The sequence below is a fragment of the Delphinapterus leucas genome, chromosome 9, assembly GCF_059928025.1.
Source record: "Delphinapterus leucas isolate spDelLeu-1000000601 "Yukka" chromosome 9, BTC_Dleu_Yukka2, whole genome shotgun sequence".
Taxonomy (NCBI): Eukaryota; Metazoa; Chordata; class Mammalia; order Artiodactyla; family Monodontidae; genus Delphinapterus; species Delphinapterus leucas.
In genome coordinates, this window is record NC_143137.1 from 13428570 (window position 1) to 13454656 (window position 26087).

General features: G+C 44.4%; 1 protein-coding gene across 1 annotated transcript in view; it reads left to right on the forward strand.

Moving 5' to 3' along the window:
- DENND2A (DENN domain containing 2A) overlaps nt 1–26087 on the forward strand; it is a 103250-nt gene that overhangs the window by 29095 nt on the left and 48068 nt on the right. The window contains exons 3-5 of the mRNA XM_089917316.1: nt 814–1977; nt 18250–18377; nt 20006–20127. Coding sequence (XP_089773442.1) covers nt 814–1977; nt 18250–18377; nt 20006–20127 — 1414 coding nt within the window. The remainder of the gene's footprint in view (nt 1–813; nt 1978–18249; nt 18378–20005; nt 20128–26087) is intronic.

The window sequence follows — 26087 nt, forward strand, 5'->3', positions numbered from 1 at the left end:
TAGAGGAGGTTCCATTCAAATGCAGCCAATCATTGTGGCTTTACCCACTCAGATCAGGACAATTTATCAAACCCAGTATTAGGAAAAACTTCATGACTTGTGGCATTGTTTTAGTCATTCCAAAAGATCATCTGTTGGTATAATCTTCTATCTCATGAAACTTCTCCTATTTTCATCAGGGGAAAAAGCAAATATGGGACTTCTCTAGTGGTCCAGTGGTTAAGGCTCCACGCTCCCAATGCAGGGTCCCAGGTTCGATCCCTGGTCCGGGAACTAGATCCCACATGCCGCAACTAAGAGCCCACATGCTGCAGTGAAGATCCCGCACGTGGCAACTAAGACCCAGTGCAGCCAAATAAATAAATACATACATAACTAAATAAATAAAATACTAAAAATAGCTAATGACAACTACCATTTACTGTACACTCACACCATACTAGATGCTTTATATGAGCTAGCTTATTAAATGTTTACAGCCACCCTGTTAGATATGTTTATTATTCCCATTTCACATATGAGGAAACTGAGGTTTAGAGAAGTTAAGCAACTTACCCAAGGTCAGACAGCTGGTCGGTGGTTGAATTAGGATTTAAACCCAAGTCTGTTGGACTCCACAATCCAATAGCTCCTTTCATTTCGCTGTGCTGTCTCCCCAAGAAAAACATAAAGTGATTTTTTTAATGGTGGTTTCAATGTGTGTGGCTTGCAACTAGTATGTAACATTTATATCTAAGTTCTAGCAAATCTGAATGACTAGTTAAGAACAATAACCAAGAATTCCTGCACTCAGTGTTTGTCTTTCTTGTTCAGGGTCAAGGTGGAAGGTCCAAAGGCTGGGGAAGACCCTCAAAGGCAGCCGTTTAGGTCCTCCATTCCTTTCCTAGAGACTGATCAGGACTCACCCTTCCGAAGAAGCCCACTGGAGAGCCTCTGTAACCTGATGCTAGAGCCAAGAGTGGACTGTTTTCAGCAGAACATGTTCAGCTCAAATATGATCATCAGCGACCCAGCTTCAGATCTCGGCACTAAAGGAGCCAGCAGGGCCGGCAAGAGGCAGCTAAGCAGTGTTCAGAACCCCTGCCCTCCCGCCCGAGGCGGGGCCTGGCACAAGTCCCTCAGCATAAAGGACAAGATATCAGAATGGGAAGGGAAAAAGGAGTTGCCCACTCCTGCCCCTGGCAGGAAAGCAGATGGGCAAGAGGATTACCTGACGTCATGTGTGATGGAGGGGAGAAGCAGCGATGGTTCGAGGACTCGGGTCACAGAGGCTCAGAACGGAACAAGGCTGGACGCAGAGAGTAGAGACGATGAGAGGAATAAAGGGGTAGTGAAAGTTGGGGCACAGGATGCAGAGCAGAGGCAAGACCTGAGCCAGCCAGCCCAGGAGCTGGCTCCTAGCTTGGGAAGAGGCCGGGAGCCCAGGCTTGGCAAACAGCGCTTTCAGAATGATAGCCTGTCTGTGCTGAAGCAGGTGGAGAAACTTGAGCAGGCTCTGAAGGATGGGTCTGCAGGGTTGGATCCCCAGCTACCTGGCACCTGTTATTCCCCACACTGCCTGCCGGACAAGGCCGAGGAGGGGCCCACCCTTCCTGAGAACCGTGGGGGCGGGAGTGTCTCAGAAATCAGGGCCCACCGCTTGGACCTGGAAGGCACGGAGCCCGCCCCTGAGGCCACAGAGGAAAGGAAGGGCTTGTGCGGGAGGACCTGTGACCAGAGGCTGGAGAGTGTGTACAGGGCCTCAGAGGACTCCCCCGCAAGACCCTTCATCAGCCCCCCGCCCAAACCCCGGAGAACTTTCAAACATGATGGCGAAGGGGACAAGGATGGGAACCCAGGCATCAGCTTCCGGAAAGATAAAAGGAACCTGCCTCCTCTGCCCTCTCTACCGGCCCCGCCCCTGCCCTCCTCTCCCCCGCCTTCCTCTGTGAACAGGAGACTGTGGAGCGGGAGACCGAAGGCCAGTGCTGACCACAGGTAGGTGACAGGTGGCTGTCAGCTGGAGTCCTGTAGGCCACACTGCAACTGTCTGTTCTCAGCCTAATTATTTATTTTATTAAACTGTTGGACCTTGTAGTTAGTTGAGACTGTTCATAGCTCAAGATGGTTCACTGATTAAACCTGAAAACGTGGTAACTGTTACAGGTGTTTTGTGTTAGTTCCTTGTCTTCAAAAAAGAGTATTGGCCTTGAAAAATCACCCTTTGGATGTGATGAGTGCTTGTAATTCAGACAGTAACCAAGAGTTAAATGAAAACTTGTATTGACACTGGCCATCTAGTAATTGGTGCTAATTGATGTTCATTCTGCTACTACCATCCCCACCTGGTGCGTGGTGCTGGGAGTCTTTCCCGGCTCTTCCTTTCATGTTTTTTCTTGGTTTGGGCTCTAGAAACACACTGCCTGGCCTACCCTGGCCCTATCATGGTCTATCTAAGTGACTTTGAACAAGTTACTTAACCTCTCGAGGCCTCAGTTTTCTCATTTATGCATATAGATGCACACACGGTAAATATTTTATAATATTAAAATAACACCTTAGATAATAAAACGTGTGAATGCTTGAAGGTAAAATCTGTGCTTTGGAAACGATTTCTTTTCTGTTTTGAAACCTAATTTCTTGTCTATTTCTGTAATGTGCTAATTGGTTTGATACCTGCTAATCTGGAAACCAGCTACTGAGAAAAACTCCTCAGAACAGTTGCCTGTACCTGCTGTCACCACTTCTTCCCCTCCTGTGTTTATCTTGACTCACTGCAGTTGGGCTTTTGCCACTTATGCTGGAACTGCTCTAGGCCGAGTCACCTGCCACCTCCATCTTGCTAAATACAGTTGCCAGTTCTCTGTTCTTTTCTTGATTGACCTCTCTTAGCATTTGAGAACCAACTTGACTCGCACCACCTTGAAATACTATGTTCACTAGGCTTCTAGGCCACCAGCTTTCCTGATAGCCCTACTTCACTGGCTGCTCCTCCTCAGCTCCATTTTCCTCTCCCTCTACATGTCGGAATAACACCCCCCAACCCATCTACACGCCATCCCGGGATCATGTCACTTCTCCTCCATTTACACTCACTCCCTTAAATGATCTCACCCAGTCCCATGGTTTTAAGTGTCAGTTACATGCTTATGATTCCCAGATATATATCTCCAGCCCTCACTCTCCCCAAGCCTCAGGTTTGTATAGTCCTCTCATGCTTGGGTCTCCATTTGGCTATCTAATAGCTTGGACTTAACACGTCTAAACCTAAATTCTCAATCCAGGCCATTACTAACGGTCTCCTCCCAAAATAGATGCTATCTTATTAGTGGTATCACCCTTTATTTTGCTTACACCAAAAACCTAAGAGTCATTTGTGATTTCTCTCTTTTTCACATAGCCCCAATCTAATTCATCAGCAAGTCCTTCGGTTCTAGTTTTAAACATTTTCTTAAAGCTGACTACATCTCCTCCACTGCCACCACCTTAGTCATTTTGTATCCACCCCCAGTGTTCTTCTCCTCAGCAGCCAGAGGAGTCTTCTAGAAATACAGATTTGATCATGTCAGTCCCCTACTCAACATGGTCTGTCAGGTAGGATTCTTTGGGTGCCAGAAATGTAATGTCTTATGTTCTCTTACAGGGGAAAAAAAGTTTGGGTATTCTAGAATTTCTAGAAACACACACACATATAATATTCTTTAAAAAATGAAATCATGCTCTATATCGACTGTTTTTTACTTAGGATCTCATTGAGATATTTCAGTGGTTCCACTTTCCTTTTTTTTTTCACCTTCCTTTTTTAACTGCCATCTTTACAGCACCTGGCTAAACCATATTTTATTTAGCCATTCCCCTAGTGATTTACACCTAGGTTGTTTCCAGTTTACAAATAATGCTGTGATGAACACAGCGTTGTTGTGTGACATCGGACAAGCTCCTAAATTTGTCTGAGCCTCATTTTACTGATTTGTAAAATGGAGATGTATAATTATCTCCATGTGACCACTTCATAGCTTTGTTGTGAAGATTGGATGAGTAAATATTTGTAAACATAAGTTAAAACAGAGCCTGGAATATAGTAAATGATCAATAAATGATAGCTGTTATTTTTTTCTTGCTCTGTTCTGTTAATCAGGGTACCTATTTCTTTTTTTTTTTTTTTTTTAGGATGTTGGGGGTAGGAGTTTAGTAATTTATTTATTTATTTTTGCTGTGTTGGGTCTTCGTTTCTGTGTGAGGGCTTTCTCTAGTTGTGGCAAGTGGAAACCACTCTTCATTGTGGTGTGTGGGCCTCTGACTATCGCGGCCTCTCTTGTTGCGGAGCACAGGCTCCAGACGCGCAGGCTCAGTAGTTGTGGCTCACAGGCCTAGTTGCTCCGCGGCATATGGGATCCTCCCAGACCAGGGCTCGAACCCGTGTCCCCTGCATTAACAGGCAGATTCTCAACCACTGCGCCACCAGGGAAGCCCAGGGTACCTATTTCTTTTCTAGGACCAAACTGTTTTAATTATTTTAACCTCATAATCTGTTTTATTTATTTATTTTAATTAATTAATTATTTTAATTAATTTTTTAATTTTTGGCTGCATTGGGTCTTCATTGCTGCATGCAGGCTTTCTCTAGTTGCAGTGAGCAGGGGCTACTCTTCGTTGCAGTGCGCGGGCTTCTCATTGCAGTGGCTTCTCGTTGCAGAGCACGGGCTTTAGGCGCACGGGCTTCAGTAGCTGTGGTGTGTGGGCTCTAGAGCGCAGGCTCAGTAGTTGTGGCACATGGGCTTAGTTGCTCTGCGGCATGGGAGATCTTCCCAGACTAGGGATCGAACCCGTGTCCCCTGCATTGGCAGGTGGCTTCTTAACCACTGCGCCACCAGGGAAGTCCCTGTTTGGGTATAGAATTCTTAATTGACAATATTTTTCTTTCAGCCTTTCGAATATGTGATCCCAATACCTTCTGGCCTCCATAGTTTCTATTAGAAATCATATAATCTTATTGAAGATCCCTTGTATGTGAGGAGTTAGGGCCTTCAGTAGTTGTGGCACGTGGACTCAGTAGTTGTGGCTTGTGGGCTCTAGAGCGCGGGCTCAGTAGTTGTGGCACATGGGCTTAGTTGCTCCGTGGCATGTGGGGTCTTCCCGGACCAGGGCTCGAACCGTGTCCCTGCATTGGCAGGCAGATTCTTAACCACTGTGCCACCAGGAAGTCCCCTCATAATCTGTTTTAATATCTAGTAGAGCTTACAGAAATTTCTTATTGTTGCTAATAATTAGTGGATTCTTTTGGACATTCTACATATAGTATCATGTGATACACACACAAATGATCATTTGGTCTCCTTTTTAATAATTATAAACCTCTTATTTATTTCCTAATTATTCTCCTTATTCAAAAAATGTCTTGAATATTCTGATGTCTTTTCCTAAATGGTCTATATTATCACTATCAAATTTCACACACACACGAAATATGTCAGCTTTTAATTGGGATTCTATACGTTTGCTAAGTTTATTCCTAAGTATTTTATTCTTTTGTTGCCATTGTTAATGTAATCTTTTTTCTCATTATATGGTCTGTGTATTTAAGAAAATATTTATTTTTGTATATTATTCATTTAAAAGACTCCTTAAAGAAATTTCTTATTTCTAATCGTTTGTCAATTGTTTCTCTTGGACTTTCTGCGTATATAATCATATTGTCTGCAAAGAATTATCATTTTATGTTTTTCATTTTGATTTACATCTCCAAATTCTTTCTCTTACTAAAGTGCACTGACTAATATTTTCATAACAGTGTGAAATAATAGTGCTGATAGCACTGGGCAGCTTTATCTCACCCCTAACTTTAGTGGTAATGCTTCTGGTGTTACTCTCAAGCACTCTTGTTGGAGTTATGTTTTCATGCGATCAAGGTAGTGTTCATTGGTAATCCTTTTCTTACTAAGAGTTTAAAAAATTAGGATTGGGTTTTGTCAAATTACTTTTCAGAAACATTATATGATTGTGTGTTTCTTCTCCTTTGACCTATTAATAGTGAATTTATATCGTACTGTTTGGTGGATGAACTCCCACTTTGTCCTGGTTCATTATTCTTTTAATGCACAACTGAATTCTATTTGCTAATATTCTATTTAAGATTTTTTTAAGATTTATTATATTTTATTTATTTAATTTATTTTTGGCTGTATCGGGTCTTAGTTGTGGCACATGGGGTCTTTTGTTGTGGCGCACAGGCTTCTTTCTAGTTGTGGTGTGCAGATTTTCTCTCACTAGTTGTGGCGTGTGGGCTCCAGGGTGCGTGGGCTCTAGTTTGCAGCATGTGGGCTGTAGTTGAGGTGCACGAGCTCAGTAGTTGTGGCGTGCAGGCCTGGTTGCCCCGCGGCATGTGGGATCCCAGTTCCCTCACCAGGGATCAAACCTGCATCCCCTGCATTGGAAGGTGATTCTTTACCACTGGACCACCAGGGAAGCCCCCTATTTAAGATTTTTGTACCAGTATTCTATAAATGGGACTGGTCTATACTTGGATTTTATTATACTAACTTTACCAGGCTTTGGTATCAGCATTATGTGATATCTATAGAAGAATTTACAGGCTTCCTTCTTTATGCGCTGAGAAGGTTTGAATCCACCTCCAATTCTAAATCCTTTCCCAAACCAGTGCCAACCTCAGGGCCCTAAGTGCCGTCGTGACTTTTCTGCTCCTGTCCCCAGTGCTTACCCAGAGTAGCCCTTCCGTGCCCTTTCCGGGCTATTCCTCCAAAGAGGCCCACTCTCCCAGGGGCAGCTTTGTTCTGGGAAATTGGTATCTTTCAGCTGTGTCATCACTGGGCAGACAGATCAACCTGGTGAACAGTTATTCCCATTATCTCTTCTCTCTTAGCTACCATCTGCTCTTTTCAGTCTTCCAGCATTTTCTTTAAAACCAGCTAAAGTTACTTAGTTTCAGTCCAAAGATGTAATTTTTCTTGGCCAGTTTGAATATGGTTGCATCAACTGTGTTTTAAGAATTTTGGCTTTGGATTTTTCGTTTTGTTTAAAATTGTACAACGGAGGTGATTAGGGCAAGATGTTCGCGTTCTACTCTTAAAAAACAAAGTATGCTCTTTATTGTGGTCCTATCGCTTAAGAAAAAAAAAAAAAGAAAAGACCCAACTCTGAATTTGGCAGGCTTCCTGTCCTCTCTGAGGCAGGAAAGCCAAGCCAAGGTTGAAGAAAGAAATGATTAAGGATTTTGAGGTTATGAGGGTTTAGAATTACACGGCCAGGCTGCGCGCTCCTGAGAACGTATTCAGCTTATTTTCATAGGCCGTTAGTCCACCTCAGCAAGAGCCAAACCAATGGATTCAGATTCTCGGTTTGAGAAAATGTCTTTTTCTTTTTCTTCTCTTTCTGTTTTTCCCTGCTCTTTTTTCTTTTTTCCTCTTTTTTCTTCTCTTCCTCCATCCTTCTGTCTCTTCTCTCTTCTTTCTTCATTTCTCTAAAGCCCCAGGAAATTAACTGCAAGGATTTATGCCTTCAATCCTAAAATGGAAAATGAGAAACCCTCAAATGTCAGGAAATTCCAAAGATAAGCTTCCTACAGCAGCATTAACTTGGTTATGTATATTTTATGGCATACGTTTAAAACTTTGGCAGGAATGCCTTAAGGCTGACATTTAACAAGAGATGTGATTATTTCTTAAGTGTAAGCAGCGTCCTGAATTCACATGGGCCTGTGTGTCCAAAACGTTTTCATTCGAATTCAGATTGTTTTATTTTAGTTTAATATGATCACATGACAGAGCTTTTAGATCTTTATGAAACCAAATAACTATGTTGACCAAAATTTCAACTTTTCAACTGATTATTTTGGCATCACAGAGATTCAGCCTTTCCTCGGGGCTTTAGTGTAAGACTTTCAGAACTTTCTGAGGACATGAAACCTCAGTCATTATATGGCTGCCAAATCATACGGTACTGTTATTGATTCCGTAATTTCCATCTACTCTAGGACTGATAGGGATCCCCACAGAAGTCTGGCTGGGCGGCAGCCCTCAGCTGTCATGGGTTTCGTCGTTAAAGTTAACGTACCAGCCACACTGTGGTCTGTCTCAGTCACCGTGTCATCCATGAGGCAACTCTAACTACCATGTCTAAAAACTGAATGTTTAAAATTTTCAAAGGGGCAAATTGTTTGATTAATTTGAGATTTAGAGCAAAAGTAACTTTGAAAGCAGCTGAGAAGCTTGACTTTGTAAATTCATTTATTTCGATAGTAGTTTGCATAGGAAGACAAAGAGATAAGAGTAGAGAGGGTGGTTGTCATTCTACATTACAATAGTGATTGTCATGTCATTTCTCCTGAGAAGGTGGAAATGGTTGGATTTTAGGTACAATGGTGGCTAAGGATAGTTTTTCTTCTGACATTTCTATTTTTGCATCCAGGATAGAGATAAGTGGAAACCCAACATGCGTAGTCATAGCCCTCGACAGAGGAGATACCCAGTAGCAGAGTGAGAGCTAAGAGCTGACATAAACATTCATTTAGCCCCCTACTCTGATCACCAGGTGGTAAGACAGGCTGGAACCTGGGACTCTTTGCTGCAGTGCTGCAATGCTTGCACCTGGACAAACATCTCCTTGAGCAGCAAAATACAAAGAAACTATAAGGGACTAAAAATAACTGTGTGCATGTGCAGTTGGGACAAATTCTGGACAAAAGATACAAAGAGGCCAAAAAAACCCAACTGCCACTTTTGAAGGGCGGGAGGGAGAAAAAGTAGGGTACTGCGCATGTCCGCCGCATATACCACCACCTAAGGGGTGGAAAACGCACCTAAACCACCCCTCTGGCCCGACCCCTGGACACACCCTTACTCTCACCCCATTTAAGGAACCAGCTCGCAGCCCCTTGAGCAAATGAGCAAGCAAGGGAACCTGTTGTTCGTTCTCACTCCCCACTGCTGCAGCAGGGGCCCCAATAAAGTCTTGCCTGAATCTCTTTTCTGGCCTCTGATCAATTTCTATTGATTAAGGAGGCCAAGAACCCTGATCAGTAACAGTGGTATGAATGCCCTTCCCAAGGAGAAGAGCTGCCCCTGATCACCGGGGATGGAGGAAAGAAGAGAGTCTGTGGCAGCTGGAGGTGGATGAGGGACTCAGAGCAAGGCATCCCTGGTTTCTAGATCATCTGAATGGTGTTTTAGGTGGGTGCTGGGTCTCAGGCTGTCCAAGCAAATTTAAATACAGCTGAAAATAATTCTGGGGGAAATATGTTCAAACAATTGACTAAAAATTAGCTCTCAGAATACAGATAAAATATATCTTTACCCCAAAATAGGGATAAATTATAAGCAGTAAAGATGGCCATTAAAACCAGCTTTTAAAATATTCACTCACTTACTCAACCAACATTTTACTATACCTATGTAGTATTATGCTATAGCAATGAATAAGACAGACTCAGACCCTGCCCTCATGAAACTTACATACTAGTAATAGTCAGAACTATACAACTGGTTATGTAACTAAGCACTCTCGGGGCAGTGAGGAAGCCTGTGGTGCTGTGGGAATGTTCAGCAGGGGTAGCTAGCCTGTCATGGAAACCTGGCCAGCTCAGAGAGGAAGTGACACTCATACAAGGCCTGAGGTTCCCAGGCAAGGGGGTGGGCTGGGAAATGGGTGTGTGTGTGTGTGTGTGCAGTTTGAGTGGACAAACAAGCAGAGGCCCTGGGGCAAGAAAGAATTTAGCACGCTGGAGGACTGAAAGGCAGGGGGTGGGCCAGAGGGGTAGGAAGAGTGTGAACTGAGGCCCAGAAGCCCTCTGGAGTCAGCTCTGGAAGAGCCTTGGAGCCCAGGCGAGGGTGTTGGCCTGTTACCGAAGAGGAATGGGAAGCATCTGGAAGTGTCTAAGAAGGGGAGAGACACAGTCCGATTTGCGTTCCTAAGAGGTTGCCCCACCCCACAGCTGCGGGGAGACTGGAAGGGGCACCAGTGGACAGGGTGGGTAGTTGGGGCGGGTGGGAGGGAGATCAAGGAGGTTTTGGGGTTACCCTGTGGTATAACTGCAGTGGGGATTGAGAGAAGTGGGTGGATCCCAGGGATACTTTGCAGGTAGAACTCGTTAGTTGGTTAGATGTGGGCAGTGATGGAGAGGGAAGGTTACACAGGACTTCCAGGGTTAAGGCGTAAACACTTGGATGGATGGTGATGGCCTTTGCCGAGATGGCAGCACTGGAGAGGGAGCTGGTCCTCATGAGGGAGTGGGGAATGGTGGTATGAGTTCAACTTCGGATTTGTTCATTTTGAGCTTCTCTTGCATCATCTAAATGGAGATGTGGGATGAGCTCTTACGTTAGTACTTCGTTTACAAAAATATGGAAAAGTCACAAATAACATTCAAAATGCGGGCTTCCCTGGTGGCGCAGTGGTTGAGAGTCCGCCTGCCGATGCAGGGGACACGGGTTCGTGCCCTGGTCCGGGAAGATCTCACATGCCGCGGAGCGGCTGGGCCCGTGAGCCATGGCCGTTGAGCCTGCGCGTCTGGAGCCTGTGCTCTGCAACGGGAGAGGCCACAACAGTGAGAGGCCCGCGTACCGCGAACAAAAACAAAAACATTCAAAATGCTACTTGAAATTACGCTATTTTGCTGGGGGACACCACACAGCTTGCCGGATCTTAGTTCCCCAACCAGGGATCCAACCTGTGCCCCCTACAGTGGAAGCGCAGAGTCCCAGTCACTGGACCTTGAGGAAATACATTCCCAGGGACTTCTTACCGTGCATCACCAGCTGTGAGCTCAATTCCACCCTTTAAGAGGTGCTTATTAAACATGCAGTTGGATGTGGAACAAACGTGGAAATGTTTAAACGAGAGAGAAGCCAATTTGGATGTGGTTATCATTAGCCTTTCAAAATTTCCTTTCAAAGTTAATGTGTAAATAACAGTATTAAAACCTTTTTTTCAAGTAAATAATATTTTCATGGAAAAGACTTAGCTAAATGATTGGATGATTAGTTTAATCATATTTCTCCTCTTTGGGACCCTAATCACCTACTTGAACCTCAGAACCAAAGGACTGCAGTCCTTGGAGGCATTTATGCAGATTATAGAAATAGTGCTGAGGAGGAACCAACCACTTAATAAAGCTTATGCTTGCAAACATGTCACCAACACAGGACAATGAGAAATCAAACTCCGTGATTGGAATTTTGTTTTCCCACTGCCTCTAGAAGCTGGGCATGTAAGGATTTCTGGTTTCTTCTTGATCTTGGATGGACAGTAGCTTCATGTTGATTTAAAGTTTGTCTTTCAGGCTTCCTGTATAAGAATTAACCAGCTAAAACCCAACATTTTAATACAGAAATAGAACTACTATTTAAGAAATCCTGTGATGAATTCTTTTGCAAATTAAATAAGAGTTTTGCACTGTGAATAACCATCCTCTAATCAGCTTTTTTTTTTTTTAATTAATGGAAGTTTGTAACATTTTGAAAGTGGGCTTTTCTAATACTGTTTAGATTGGTGGTACCTTTTATGTGTTGGGAATCAAATGCAAAATATGGCTGATATCTTGTTTTAGCATCTTGCTCTCAGAAATATGGAAGGATCGTAAAAAAAATTCAAACTATAGCTTGAAATCCCAGGGTATCTGACAGCAGCCATTTGGATTACAGGCTAATCCCATCCTAACAAACCCCAAGAGATAATCCAGATTCTTGATTGTGCCACATATGCTCTAAATAAGTGAGCCATCCGCTGGGACTTGGAGAGCCTTTAGCATACAAACATCTTTATTGTTAGGGCATTTATTATTTTTTTTTTTTAACATCTTTATTGGGGTATAATTACTTTACAGTGGTGTGTTAGTTTCTGCTTTATAACAAAGTGAATCAGTTACACATATACATATGTTCCCATATCTCTTCCCTCTTGCGTCTCCCAGGTCATTTATTATTAAAACATTTGAACTATTCAGATATTATTTCATAAATATTTTATAATAATTTTATTATTTTAAAATTTGACCTATAAAAATATTGCTTCACTGGTACCTCAAATGATATATATTTTTTAAAATTAATTTATTTATTTATGGCTGCGTTGGGTCTTCGTTGCTGTGTGCGGGTTCTCATTGCGGTGGCTTCCGTTGTTGCGGAAAACAGGCTCTAGGCGCGCGGGCTTCAGTAGCTGTGGTTCGAAGGCTCTAGGGCACAGGCTCAGTAGTTGTGGCACACGGGCTTAGTTGCGAGCTTCCCCGGTGGCGCAGTGGTTGAGAATCCGCCTGCCAATGCAGGGGACACGGGTTCGATCCCTGGCCCGGGAAGATCCCACATGCCACGGAGGAACTAAGCTCATGTGCCACAACTACTGAGCCTGTGCTCTAGAGCCCGTGAGCCACAACTACTGAGCCTGCGTGCCACAACTACTGAAGCCAGTGCGCCTAGAGCCCGTGCTCCACAATGAGGGAAACCACTGCAATGAGAAGCCCGTGCACCACAACGAAGAGTAGCCACCGCTCGCCGCAACTAGAGAAAGCCCGCGTGCAGCAACGAAGACCCAACACAGCCAAAAATAAATAAATAAAAATTAAAAAAATAAAAATAAATAATGATAGGGCTTCCCTGCTGGCGCAGTGGTTAAGAATCGCCTGCCAATGCAGGGGACATGGGTTCGAGCCCCGGCCCAGGAAGATCCCACATGCTACGGAGCAACTAAGCCCATGTGCCACAACTACTGAGCCTGTGCTCTAGAGCCCACGAGCCACAACTACTGAGCCCGCGAGCCACAACTACTGAAGCCTGCGCACCTAGAGCCCGTGCTTCGCAACAATAGAAGCCACTGCAGTGAGAAGCCTGCCCACCGCAATGAAGAGTAGCCCCCGCTTGCCGCAACTAGAGAAAGCCCGCACGCGGCAACAAAGTCCCAACGCAGCCATAAATAAATAAATAAAATTTAAAAAATAAATAGTGATAGGGCTTTCCTCTTGGCACAGTGGTTAAGAATCTGCCTGCCAATGCAGCGGACACGGTTTCAATCCCTGGTCTGGGAAGATCCCACATGTGGTGGAGCAACTGAGCCTGTGCACCACAACTACTGAGACTGCTCTCTATAGCCCGCGAGCCACAACTACTGAAGCCCGCGTGCCTAGAGCCCGTGCTCCACAACAAGAGAAGCCACCGCAATGAGAAGCCCATGTACTGCAGTGAAGAGTAGCCCCCACTCACCACAACTAGAAAAAGCATGCGCTCAGCAATGAAGACCCAACGCAGCCAAAAATAAATAAATAAATTTATAATAAATAAATAACGATAGAGCTCTCTCCGTGGCAAAGCAAGGCACAGCTGCAGCCCCTTTCTGCAATCAAAGAAAAGGGCCACCTTAGCCAACGTCATGCTGGAATCCCAGGCAGTCAAGGCTTTAGCTGTAGGCAGTGGCCACCACCCTCTCCCTCTGCTGCTGGGAGTGGAGCTTCCTGCTATTGTGGCAGAAACTGCTCAGCTCCCAGTGAAGTGACTCCCCACCTGTCCTCTCTTTTCCCTGTGAGGGTTCATAGCATCTCTTCATCGTATAGTTTAGTTACATTATGGGAAATAGAGGGCTTGCCTGGGCAATGCTCAGTAATGTGTAATATGGTTTTATAGAGGAAATTAGTTTGGGAATTCCCTGGTGGTCCAGTGGTTAGGACTCCGTGCTCTCACTGCCGAGGGCCCCTGGTTCAGTCCCTGGTTGGGGAACTAAGATCCCACAAGCCGCACAGCCAAATAAAAAACAAAAAAATAGTTCAAGTTCCTAACAATAAACTTTGGAAACTCGACCTGATTTAATCTGGTGACTGTGACTGCAGCTTTCCTCCTGCCTTGCCTTACTTGCGTGCTCTGCATAATGCATGTCTTTTTGTTTTTTTTTTAATTTATGTATTTTTGGCTGTGTTGGGTCTTCCTTGCTGAGCATGGGCTTTCTCTAGTTGCAGTGCATGGGCTTCTCATTGCGGTGGCTTCTCTTGTTGCAGAGCACGGGCTCTAGGCACATGGGCTTCAGTAGTTGTGGCTCGCAAGCTCAGTAGTTGTGGCTCGTGGGTTCTAGAGCGCAGGCTCAGTAGTTGTGGAGCACGGGCTTAGTTGCTCCGCAGCGTGTGGGATCTTCCCCGCCCAAGGCTTGAACCTGTGTCCCCTGCATTGGCAGGCGGATTCTTAACCACTGTGCCACCAGGGAAGTCCAGTGCCTGTCTTTTTAAGAGCACCAATCTCCAACCAGATTTCCTGGGTTCTCCCAAAGTGACTTTGAGCAATTTACCTTATGTCTCTATACCTGTTTTCTCATGCATAACATGTGTATAATAATAGTAATCTTTCACAAGGTTGTTGTAAAGTTTGAATGTGCTGATCCAAGACAAGCACTTGGTCAGTACACAGTAAGTACTGAATGAATGATTCTGTGGTCTCTGAACAGCTTGCACTTTCCCTAGCACGGAGCGTACATGCTGAGGACTAGCTAACGTAACTTGGTTTGCTCAGCAGGGGAAACCCAGGAGTTCTGGGCCACACCTCCAGCCCCAATCAGCTGCCTGGCTGATGCCAGCCTGGGCTAATGGAAATTGGACTAGGAAATGTTCAGAGTGGGGTCACAGCACAACCCATTCCCATCTTAGAGAAAATGGCTCAGGACCTGCTTTCCCCCAGGTCCCATCTGCGAGAGCTCTGAAGCTCAGTCCTTCCTCTCCCCGCTGGACACCTCAAGGGGAGAAAGAAGGGGCTCATGGATTAGTATCCATTTTTTGGGGCACAAACTTCTTTTCATAAGTCAGAACCCTGGGGCACTGGTGACGGTTTCAGCCTTGTGACCTGACTTAAGGCCATAGAGCTCCAGCCTAGAAGCCCATCTTTGTGCTCCTGTCCTAAGTGCCGCGTTCAAGTTCATAAAGGAATGAGGGTGGGGTGGAGATAAGGGGTGATGAATTCAGTTGTGTAGATATTAAAGTATAGAACCTAATGAATTCCCCAGTTGTCCAGTGGTTAGGACTCGGCACTTTCACTGCTGTGGGCCCAGGTTCAATCCCGGGTTGGGGAACTAAGATCCCGCAAGCTGTGCAGTGCAGCCAAAAAAAAAAAAAGTATGAAGCCTAAAGAGGAGAAGCTTTGGGAAATACCTATAGCCCAGAAAGAGGAAGAGGTAGAGAGCTGCCAGTGCAAGCCCAGGAAGAGTGGTCTGACAGGGCAAGTAGAGTTAGGGCAGCTCTGTACCCGCCTCCTCAAACCATCAGGGGGGCCAGTTTGCAGGTGTTTCCAACCCTTTGCCAAAAGATACTTCTGTAAAATATAATAAAAAAAAGAATTACCAGAGGAATGTAATGAAAAAAGACGTCAGTATACAAACCTCAGTTTTTTTGTGTTTTTTTTTTAAGTTCATTCTGTCAAATTGTTTGAAAAGTTCCTAAACGCTTTCTCTCAATTTCTGTACTTATCTTGTCAAGGACCGGAAACAGTTGGCAACCCAGCTTTGGCCCACAGATTGCACTTTGAGCACTGCTACCTTATGCTGTAGAAACCAAGTGGTGTCACGTAATGAAAGGACCGAGAAAGTTGTTAGGTTCTACCAGAAACTCACTAGTGACCTTTAGGAGGAATTTCAGGAAAGGGATGCACATGGACAGGTTGAGAGGGTAAGGGAAAGAAAAACTAGTGAACTGTGGTAAACTAAGAGAGGAATTTCAGGAAAGGGATGCACACGGACAGGTTGAGAGGGTAAGGGAAAGGAAAACGAGTGAACTGTGGTAAACTAAGAGAATAATCTCTGCTCCTCCTCCCCTCCCCTTAGTTAAAAATGTTGGCAAGGGCTTCCTTGGTGGCGCAGTGGTTGGGAGTCCGCCTGCCGTTGCAGGGGGCACGGGTTCGTGCCCCGGTCCGGGAAGATCCCACATGCCGCGGAGCGGCTAGGCCCGTGAGCCATGGCCGCTGAGCCTGCGCGTCCGGAGCCTGTGCTCTGCAACGGGAGAGGCTGCGGCAGTGAGAGGCCCACGTACCACAAAAAAAAAAAAAAAAAAAAAATTTTTTGACAAGGAAGGTGAGAAATAGCAGAACCACAAAAGTCATTGCTCCAAATGAAAGCTTTTTAAGATAGAGGAAACCTGTGCATGTTAAAGAAGGAGAGAAAGAAGCTAGTGGAGAGGGAAAGATTTCAAATGCAAGAAATCCCCAAAGCTTGGAAAGCAGGCAGATGGCCTCTGCCTGGTTCTGCTGTCTCATTGCCTGGCACTCTCCACCCTGTTCCCTGCAGCCCAGCCATGCTGTCCGTCTGTCTGCCGTTTCCTGAAATGCACCGAGCTCTCTCTGTAGACTCAGGACTTTCCCACATGCTTTTCCCTCTTTTTGGAATGCTCTTCGCCCAACTAAGTTCTTTTTATCCTTCAAGGCTCAGCTTCAATGAGTGACTTTCTCATAGAGGCCTCCCTTGATGCATCCCACAACCTACATTGAGCCTTCCTCGATATCCTCGCACCCTGTGCTTTTCCATCACTGAACTTAACCCAGTTTATAATTCTGTTTATCTGTGTGTGAGCTGGTTAAACATTGTCTTCCTCTCTAGAATGTAAGCTCTTTGAGGCAGGGACTCTGGCTGTTTTAGTCCTTATTTTTCAAACCCTGAGCACAGTGCCTCCCACACAGTAAATGTTCATATAAAGCCCTGGCTGCATAAATAACTAATAGCACCACGACAGATAATAATAGCTAACATTTGTTGAGGGCTTATTAGGTGCCAAGGACTTTACAAACGTCCTCTGTTCTATGGACAGTCCTATGAGATAATTACTATTTTTACAAATCAGGACACTGAGTTTGAGCTCAGGTAGTTTATCCAAGTTGAAAAGACTTGTGAATGAGGGATTCGGGATCTGTGTCCAGATTTGTTTAATCCTAGAGCCACCAGAGGGGCACTTTCTCCCGGGGCTGGAAGTGTGGGTGAGGAAACAAGGACGCTCTGCATTTCACAGCAGTTAGCTGCAGTGTGCTGGAAGTGTGGGTGAGGAAACAAGGACGCTCTGCATTTCACAGCAGTTAGCTGCAGTGTGCTGGAAGTGTGGGTGAGGAAACAAGGACGCTCTGCATTTCACAGCAGTTAGCTGCAGTGTGCCATCTGGCATGCGCAGAACACTGTACTAGACACATGTGAGCACAGTGAGAGAGAAGAGCGGTGATTCCTGAGCCAGAGGAGGGTTGTGAGCATCTGGACCCTGTACCAGAAGGAGTGAGGGGCCAGGACCAAGTCAGCTCAGGGATGTGCCCTGTTTAACATGGGTGGACTGCATGTTCACCTAAATTCCATTCACAGAAGGCCCAGGTGTGTTCAGCAGAAATTCCTGATAAATCTGCTTGGGGCCAGGAGAAGGTGAGCCTCTGGAGCCTGAGTGGGCAGGACTGTTCTGCTCCAACAGGGAGAAGTTGTGGGTTACTTTGGAGAAGGATAGAGAGAGAGAGAAGAAAAAAGGGGGAGGTGGAGTGAACCTGTGAGATGGGTGACGTTTTGTATGTTTCATAATATGACCCACCTCATGATCTCCCAGGTGTTCCATAGAGTTACAAAAGATCATAGAAACTCAAGGTGACTGGCCGTGTGTGTGTGTGTGTGTGTGTGTGTGTGTGTGTGTGTGAGCTGGAGAAGGGGCTAGATTTCACAGCAGAGTCAATACCAGCAGAACAGGGACAGCCCGTGTGGATGTAAGATGGGGGGGAGGGTGGCGGTGAGCCAGGCCCCAGACAGAGCTCCGGGCACATTTGCACAGTCTCAGGGTGGGGTGGGGTGCCTCAACTGGCCCTTGGGTTTCTGATAACCACTTGGGTGAGAGAAGGGGGAGGTGCTCAGGCTTCTTGTCTGCTCTGAATTGGCCATTACTACTCCTTTGTGTTTATTCATGTGTGCTCTGTAAACACTAGAACATTTGAAAAATCCAGAAAAGCAAAAGTGAAGAGAAGACACCAGTCATCCCTCCGTCCTGAGATAGCAGCTATGTTTCACTTCTCTTCTTTTTATCTTCTGTGTATGTGTTTGCGTACAAAGTTGGGATTGGATTGTATACTTTACTATCTTTAGCTGGCAAAGTAGCATAAACATTCTCACAAGTAAAAACCACATCTCATAGTTGAGGATTTTCACACTTTCTTATAAAACACAGAGTTGATTTCAACATTGGAAATCTTTGCAAGAAAAAAAAAAACATTTTGGCATGTATTCTCTGAACCAGCCTAATTTGATTTGAGTTCTCGGTTTTTTTTCTTCCCACCTTGTACAACCCAGAAAGTCCTATGAGTTTGAAGACTTACTGCAGTCTTCCTCTGAGAACAGCAGGGTGGACTGGTACGCACAGACTAAGCTGGGGCTCACGCGCACTTTATCGGAGGAGAACGTCTATGAGGACATTCTAGGTAAGAGGCCAAAATGTTTGAGTGAGTCTGTCTATGAGAAGGAAGAGGGAGGAAATGGGGCTGGCTGCTTGAAATACACACACACACACACACACACACACAGAGTCACACTCAAAGACAAACATGTACTCAAATGAATGAGAGATCAGGTAAGTGGATGGAAGAGTGACCCATGGTGAAATATGTGAGAGAAAAATGGGCTGGAGTGGGGAGGAAGGGCTGGCGATGAACGGCCAAGGAGGCAGCATGATACAGCGGGAAGCACACGAGACCTGGAGCCTCAATATCAATGACTGAATCTCGGCTCTGCTACTTGTTAGCTGTGTGACATTAAGCTGGTGACTTAACATCTCTGAACTTCAATTCTCTCATCTCTGTACTAGGGAGGATGACAGCTACCTTACAGGGTTGTTTGAGGGCTGAAGAAAATGTTATGTAAAATACCTGGTTTATAACAGACTCTCAGTGAATTGGAGGGATTACTGAATGAAAGAAAACCAAAGACCACTGTACTCTTTCCAAAACTGTAGGAATGTGGCAGTAACGGCATCACAATTCAGACTGAAATGAATGTCTTCTATTTAAAAAGTAACTTTGGCCTTGCTCTAAAGAATTCTGTGATTCCAAAATGGGACTCAGATTCACAGAGCTTTTGTGCATTTAGGTTTGGTGAGTTAAATAATCTCCAGGGAGGACCACAGTTTCAGTAAGGTGTAAACCCAGACCGTGTCTGCATATGTTGAGGGCGGCAGTGGGGGAGAAATGAGCTGAGGAAGAAACCCTTCTGTGTCCCTATGCAAGGGGCAGAGCAGGCACATATACATGTACTTACATGCATGCAGTCATCAACACTAGAAGAAACTCCATGGTAGGAGGAAACATGAGACTTAAGGAAGGGCGTACACTAAGCCGAGCTATTTGAATTGCTGTGTCCAAGCTGCCAGAGATGGGTTCCTGCTAAAGCAGTAGGCTTCCCAAATCCAAAGTGGGTATGAGATCTAGACTTCTCTTAGCAGTGTGTACCTGACAGAGAAGCTTTCAGTTACAAGGAACAGAAAACCCAGCTGAAACAACGAAGGGAGTTTGTTGGCTCATGTGACCAGAACTGGCTTTTTCTTCCTCATTTCTTATCTCTCATGTTAGCTCCATTCTCAGCAGGTTTCCCACGATCCCCATGATGACTGCCGTTGGCTCCCCTGAATCTGTGCCTTGCAGCGAGAAAGGAAAGCCTGTGTCCTGCAAGTCCCAGCAAACATCCTGAGGTTCACTCTGATGAGACTGATTTAGGTCCCTTGTTCACCTTCAGAGCCCAGGAATGCCATGCAGCAATTGGCTTAGGCTTGGAATATGAGCCCTTCCCAGAGCTGGTCACTGAGGCAGGGATTCGGGATACTCAGATTGGCTTAAACCCTGAAACTGGGAGTGGAGTTAATCTCACATTTCTAAGAATGGGGAGTCAGGGAGTTATCCCAGTGAAAACCAAGGTCTGTTACCAAGAGGAAGGCTAAATGGATAGTAAGACAACAGACATCCCCACAAGGAGAGACCTGATAAGGTGTTGGGTCGCGAGCTGATAAGGAGAACTTCCTTAGTGTTCCCAGTTTCTAATCCGTTGCCTTTGACTGCAGATCCACCAATGAAGGAAAATCCTTATGAGGACGTTGAGTTACATGGTCGATGCCTCGGGAAGAAGTGTGTCTTGAATTTTCCAGGTTCTCCCACCTCTTCCATCCCTGACACACCCACCAAGGTATGAGCCCCCAGAGGAGCAGTGGGGGAGAGGGGTCCCCAGCACCACGGCCTTGAGCAGGCTGGAGTTCTGGGTTACACTGGAATGCCAGGCCACCCTCACTGCCAGGCTCCTGGATTTACACATCGGCAGCCTGCCTCCTCTTCCTGCCTCTAGTTCTCTTGGAACCCCTCTGCTCAACAAGGCTTTCTAAAGTGTCATTTTAGCTTCTAGGTCAGAATTCTCCCCAGCTGAGTAAATAAGATAGTACATCCATGTTATACAGCTATAAAGAAGAATGTCCTGACATAAAACAAACTCATATATGTTTGTGAATGTACAAGAATATCTCTGTAAGGGTCCCTAAGAATGAGTAAGTGGGTACCTCTGTGGAGTTGTCTGAGTGTCTGAGTATCTGGAGGTCAGGAAAGAAGACTGACATTTTCACAGAATATCTTTTTGAACCTTTTGCAGTTTTGTACTATGTGCATACAGATAATATTACTGTATTCACATACATGATAACTTCAACACATTGCCTACAGAACTGAGTTCATATTTTTTTTTTGCATATGTAGTTTTATTTATAATGGTCCCAACTGGAAACAACCCTAATATCTTTCAGTGGGTGAACAGTTCCATATAGTATAGTACATTCATACGATGGAATACTATTCATCAATAAAAAGGAATAAGCTATTGATGTATACAACAACCTGGATAAATCTCCAGAGAATGATGGCAAGTGAAAAAAGCCACTCCCATAGAGTTACATGCTACATGATTCCGTTTATGTAATATTTTTGAAAGGACAAAACTGTAGGAACAGAGAACAGATTAGTATGAATTCATATTCTTTAGCATAGCATTAAACTTCCTTCATAATTGATCCCTGGTTACCATTTCCCGCAGTTCCTATGTACAAAATCTTCTCTCCAGCCAAAGCCTCCTAACTGCCCCTCTGATATTGTAGCCCCAGGATCAGCAAACTTTTTCTCTAAAGAACCAGAGATCTGGTTATATATGATGATATATGATCTCTGTTGTAACTGCTCAGCGCTGCCATTGCGGTGCAGAGCAGCCACAGACTATATGCAAACCAGTAAGTGAAGCTGTGCTTTATTTATGGACACTGAAGTTAGATTTTATATAATTTTCATGTGTCATGAAATATATATATATTTTTTAGCCATTTAAAAGTGAAAATATTCTTGGTTCATGGCCTGTACAAAAACAGGTGGCGGGCCAGATGTGGCCCATAGGCCGTAATTTGCCCACCCCTGTGCTAGGTCATTTCTACCTCTGCCCTTGGCTCTTGCCTGGACCTCTCCCTTCCCATCCTTTAAGGCCCAGTTCAATCATGCCTCCTTCAGGAAGGTTCCAGGTCATCCCAGTCCCTGGGACTTGTTCCCCCTGTGCTTGCCTGTAACACTCAGGGGGCTAAGCATTCATTTCACACCAAACTGTATATACTGTCTTATGATATCTCTTACTTTGATGATTTGAATTCTGATTTAGGTCACGTAAAATATCTTTAAAACATCTCCCCAACTAGATTGTAAATTCTTCAAGGTCAGGAAGTATATATTTGGTTTCTTCGTGTCTTCCATTAGTAGTTGTTATACAGTGGTTTAGTTGTTGAAGAAATTAAATAAAGGAAGACCAAATCCAGGCGGCAAGTGTCCGTTTAAATCCCATTGAAAGGATCTGTTTCCAGCCTAAGAAAAGAAGCCATCTTCCTCTCTGGGCTCCACTCGAGGTCAGGATTTGCTGGCGGGCGGGGGGTATACACATGAGACATGATAGCCACAAAGGGAATCTTCTTCAAGAGGGTGGAAGGTAGAACCTTTCATGAAGGGTGGATCTTACCCACCCAAGTTGATTGCTGCAATACGTGCCAAAACCAATTAACTGCTGCTTTCTCCTCCTATGGAAAAGAGTGTCATCATGAATAATCCATGACAACCAATAATTAGCAAATAGTTTCTACTTGCCTTTGAAATGTGTTGTTTATATTTGCATTAGAATGTGGATGTCTTCAACATTTAGGGAATCCTTCATTTCCCACAGTGGATAAGTCTGGCTTAGAAGAAGAAGGCTGTCTGTAGACTTTTCGATGATGTCCATTCTGACTGGCGTGAGGTGATACCTCATTGTAGTTTTGATTTGCATTTCTCTAATAATTAGTGATGTTGAGCATCTTTTCATGTGCCGCTTGGCCATCTGTAGGTCTTCTTTGGAGAAATGTCTACAAACAATAAATGCTGAAGAGGGTATGGAGAAAAGGGAACCCTCCTATACACTGTTGGTGGGAATGTAAATTGTTACAACCATTGTGGAAAACAGTACGGTGGTTCCTTAAAAAACTAAAAATAAAGCTATCATATGATCCAGCAACCCCACTCCTGGGAATATACCTGGAGAAAACCATAATTTGAAAAGATGCATGCACCCCACTACGCATGGCACTGCTATTTACAGTAGCCAGGACATGGGAGCAACCTAAATGTCCATCGACAGAAGAATGGATAAGGAAGATGTGGCACATATATACAATGGAATATTACTCAGCCATAAAAAGGAACAAAATAATGCCATTTGCAGCGACATGGATGCACCTAGAGATTGTCGTACTGAGGGAAATAAGTCAGACAGAGAAAGACAAATATCATATGATATCACTTTTATGTGGAATCTAAAAAAAATGGAACAAATGAACTTATTTACAAAACAAATAGAGTCACGGATGTAGAAAATAATTTTATGGTTACCAGGGGGAAAGGTGGGGGAGTAGGGATAAATTGGGAGGTTAGGATTGACATATACACACTAGTATATATAAAATAGATAACTAATAAGGACCTACTGTATATAGCACAGGGAATTCTACTCAGTACTTTGTAATGACCCATACGGGAAAAGAATCTAAAAAAGAGTGGATATGTGTATATGTATAACTGATTCACTTTGCTGTACAGAAGAAACTTAACACAATAGTGTAAATCAACTATACTCCAATAAAAATTTAAAAAAAAGAAGAAGAAGGCTATCATACCCAGTCTGCCCCCTTTGTGTCTTACTCAGTTCCACCCCACTTCATGCAGGGAGTGAACTGCATGGCCTCTTAGGAACAATGGAAAACATCTGCCCAAAGCAGCTCTGCCTGCAGAACTGGGTGCTCCTCCCTCGTACCAGAAAATAAAGGCTTAGCAGCCCTTTTCTTCCCCTTCCTGCCAGGCTAGAGAAAACCTAGGTCCCCTGTCCCCAAAACAGTAAAGCACAGTAGGTAATCATGTCAGTGAGAACTTGAAGTCCAGGGGCAGCTATCCTGCAGAAAGAGAATCCAGTTGCCCAATGCACATGTCTGATTGCCACAGATACTTGCAAGTCATTAGCAAGACCCTGTGTCATGCTCAGTTCTCTGCCTTCCTACATCTGGGTGTCTGGTTTGTGTCCCCGTTCTGAGGGACAGCTGCAGACTTCTCCACCTCCTCCATTTAGCTCATCAATATTCATGGAGCATCTGCCACATCTGGGCTGCATCTGGGACTGAGAACTTACTGAAGCAGTCTTTCCGTGACAATCTCCTCTACCAGCCACAGAAAAGTCCTAAAACATATTTGAGGATTTTTATTTAATTAGATTGTGCCTGGTCCCAGTAGAGAAGTGAGGGTCACTGGACAGATTTTCCTCAACAAGGAGAGACGTGCAGCTGGGGGCAGATGCTGACACACACACACGATGCAGGCTTCTGAGAAGGGGCCGTTTGCTTTTCTTGCTGTGTGTCACCCACCATTCCCACACGTAGAATAGCGCAGTGAATATGGCAGGAGCTATTTTTTGTAATAAAGGAAATCTAGGCTAATATGAGATACTCCTTCTTATGTATTGACACCTAAGTGGGAAAAGTCACTAACTGGCATTCTCTGGTTGCCTGGGTAGCTTCCCCACACCATCTGCCACCAACAACTCATCTGTTACTTAGCTGCGGCTACGTAGAGACCGTATCTGGTCAGGTGTGCAGGTTCTGGAGCCTGACTGCCTCCATTCAAAACTTACCTAGACCACTTGCTAGTTCTGTGACTTTGGGCAAATAATCTTATCTCTATACATCTGTATGTCATTGGTAAAAATACGGAACGATAATTGTACACTCCTCTTAGGGGGTCTTATGAAGATTAATCAAATTAATTATTGTAAACCACTTAGATTAGTGCCTGCAACATAACTACTATTTATGTGTGTTTGCTAAATAGATAGAATTATGCTTTTCAGGGACTTCCCTGGTGGTCCAGTGGCTAAGACTCTGCGCTCCGAATGCAAGGGGTACGGGTTCGATCCCTGGTCAGGGAACTAGATCCCACATACTGCAACTAAGAGCCCATATACTACAACTGAGACCTGGAGCGGCCAAATAAATAAGTAAATAAATTAAAAAAATTTTTTTATTTAAAGAAAAAGAATTATGCTTTTCAATATGTGTGTGTTTTTTTAAATTTGGTTGCACCAGGTCTTAGTTGCAACACGTGGGCTCCTTAGTTGTGGCTCCCGGGCTCCTTAGTTGCAGCTCGCCAGCTCCTTAGTTGTGGCATGTGAACTCTTAGTTGCAGCATGCATGTGGGATCTAGTTTCCTGACCAGGGATCAAACCCAGGCCCCCTGCATTGGGAGTGTGGACTCTTATCCACTGCACCACCAGGGAAGTCCCTCAATATGAGTTCTTTATAAAATAACCTCATTTTCTAAAAGCAGAACATTCTCATTATAAAATTCTTTTTAAATACCAAAATGTGTAATCTTAAAAAAACTCATCTGTAATTGGGAATTTTTATTTTTTCTTTGTACTCACCTATATTTTTTTCTATAATAGATTGTTATTATGTGTGTGTGTGTGTGTGTTTTTAAAGTATTTTTATAAATTGCATGTAATCCCAACACCCAGAGAAAACCACTGTTAACACTTTGGTTTACTTCCTTCCAGACCATGTCACACTGTGCATGTGTGTGTGTGTGTGTGTGTGTGTGTGTGTGTGTGTACATAAAAAGAAGATTTGGGATGATGTTGTATATACATTTTTGCCACTCTTTTGCATTTATCATGAGTGTTTCCCCATGTCATTACTTTATTTTTAAAAACAATTTGTATTACCTGCATGGTATGCCATCATTTAATGTAATGCCATTACTTTACATTAGTGTAATGTCCCAATTGTTGGAACGTGTGTGTATGCTTTCCTGTGTATCTGTATGTATGTATAGTTAAGGGAGCTTCTATGTATTCATGTGAATATGTGTACCTGTGGGCATATGTGAACAAATGTGTATGTGTGTGCGAATGGCATCTGACTACTTCCTGGGGGAGGCCTCTGTAGAAGAGAGTAGGAGTCAGGTTGAGATAGGTAAAAGAGGAGATGGGATATTTTATATCAAGGACCCTTTCAGTCTCCTGCGGTCAGTCTCCTGAGGCAGTAGGACAGGGACATTCGAGGACTGGAAGGAGTTAAGCCATTAGCCACCATTCACAGACAAGAAGGGTGAATGAACTCTGGCTGAGTCCAGGTCAGCTCCCTCTTCGAGGCACAAGGCACGTAGCTTCCTTGTCGCCCCCTCCTCCCAGTGGATGCTCCCTGGCCAGGGCCCATCATACTGTCTCCTGAAATAAGAGGTTTCAACAGAGGGTTCTTGTCTGCTTTTCCCTTTTGGACACTACAGATCTTTGGTTGAGTCCATTGCAAATCAAATATTTCTAAGGTTAGGGAGACTCTGCTGCAGCAGAGCTAGGCTCCTCCATAGAGATTACTCCATAGAGACACCACAGGACGGGTGTGTTATCATCAGGGCTTGTCGGTCTGAGGTGCTCTGATCAAAAGCTGGGATCTTCTCTGGACCATAGTCTGGCACAGTCATTCCTAGGGTCCTGTAGTGACTTTCCTTTTATACTATAGTTCAAGTTTGGCAAACTGCTGATGGTTGCCTGATTTT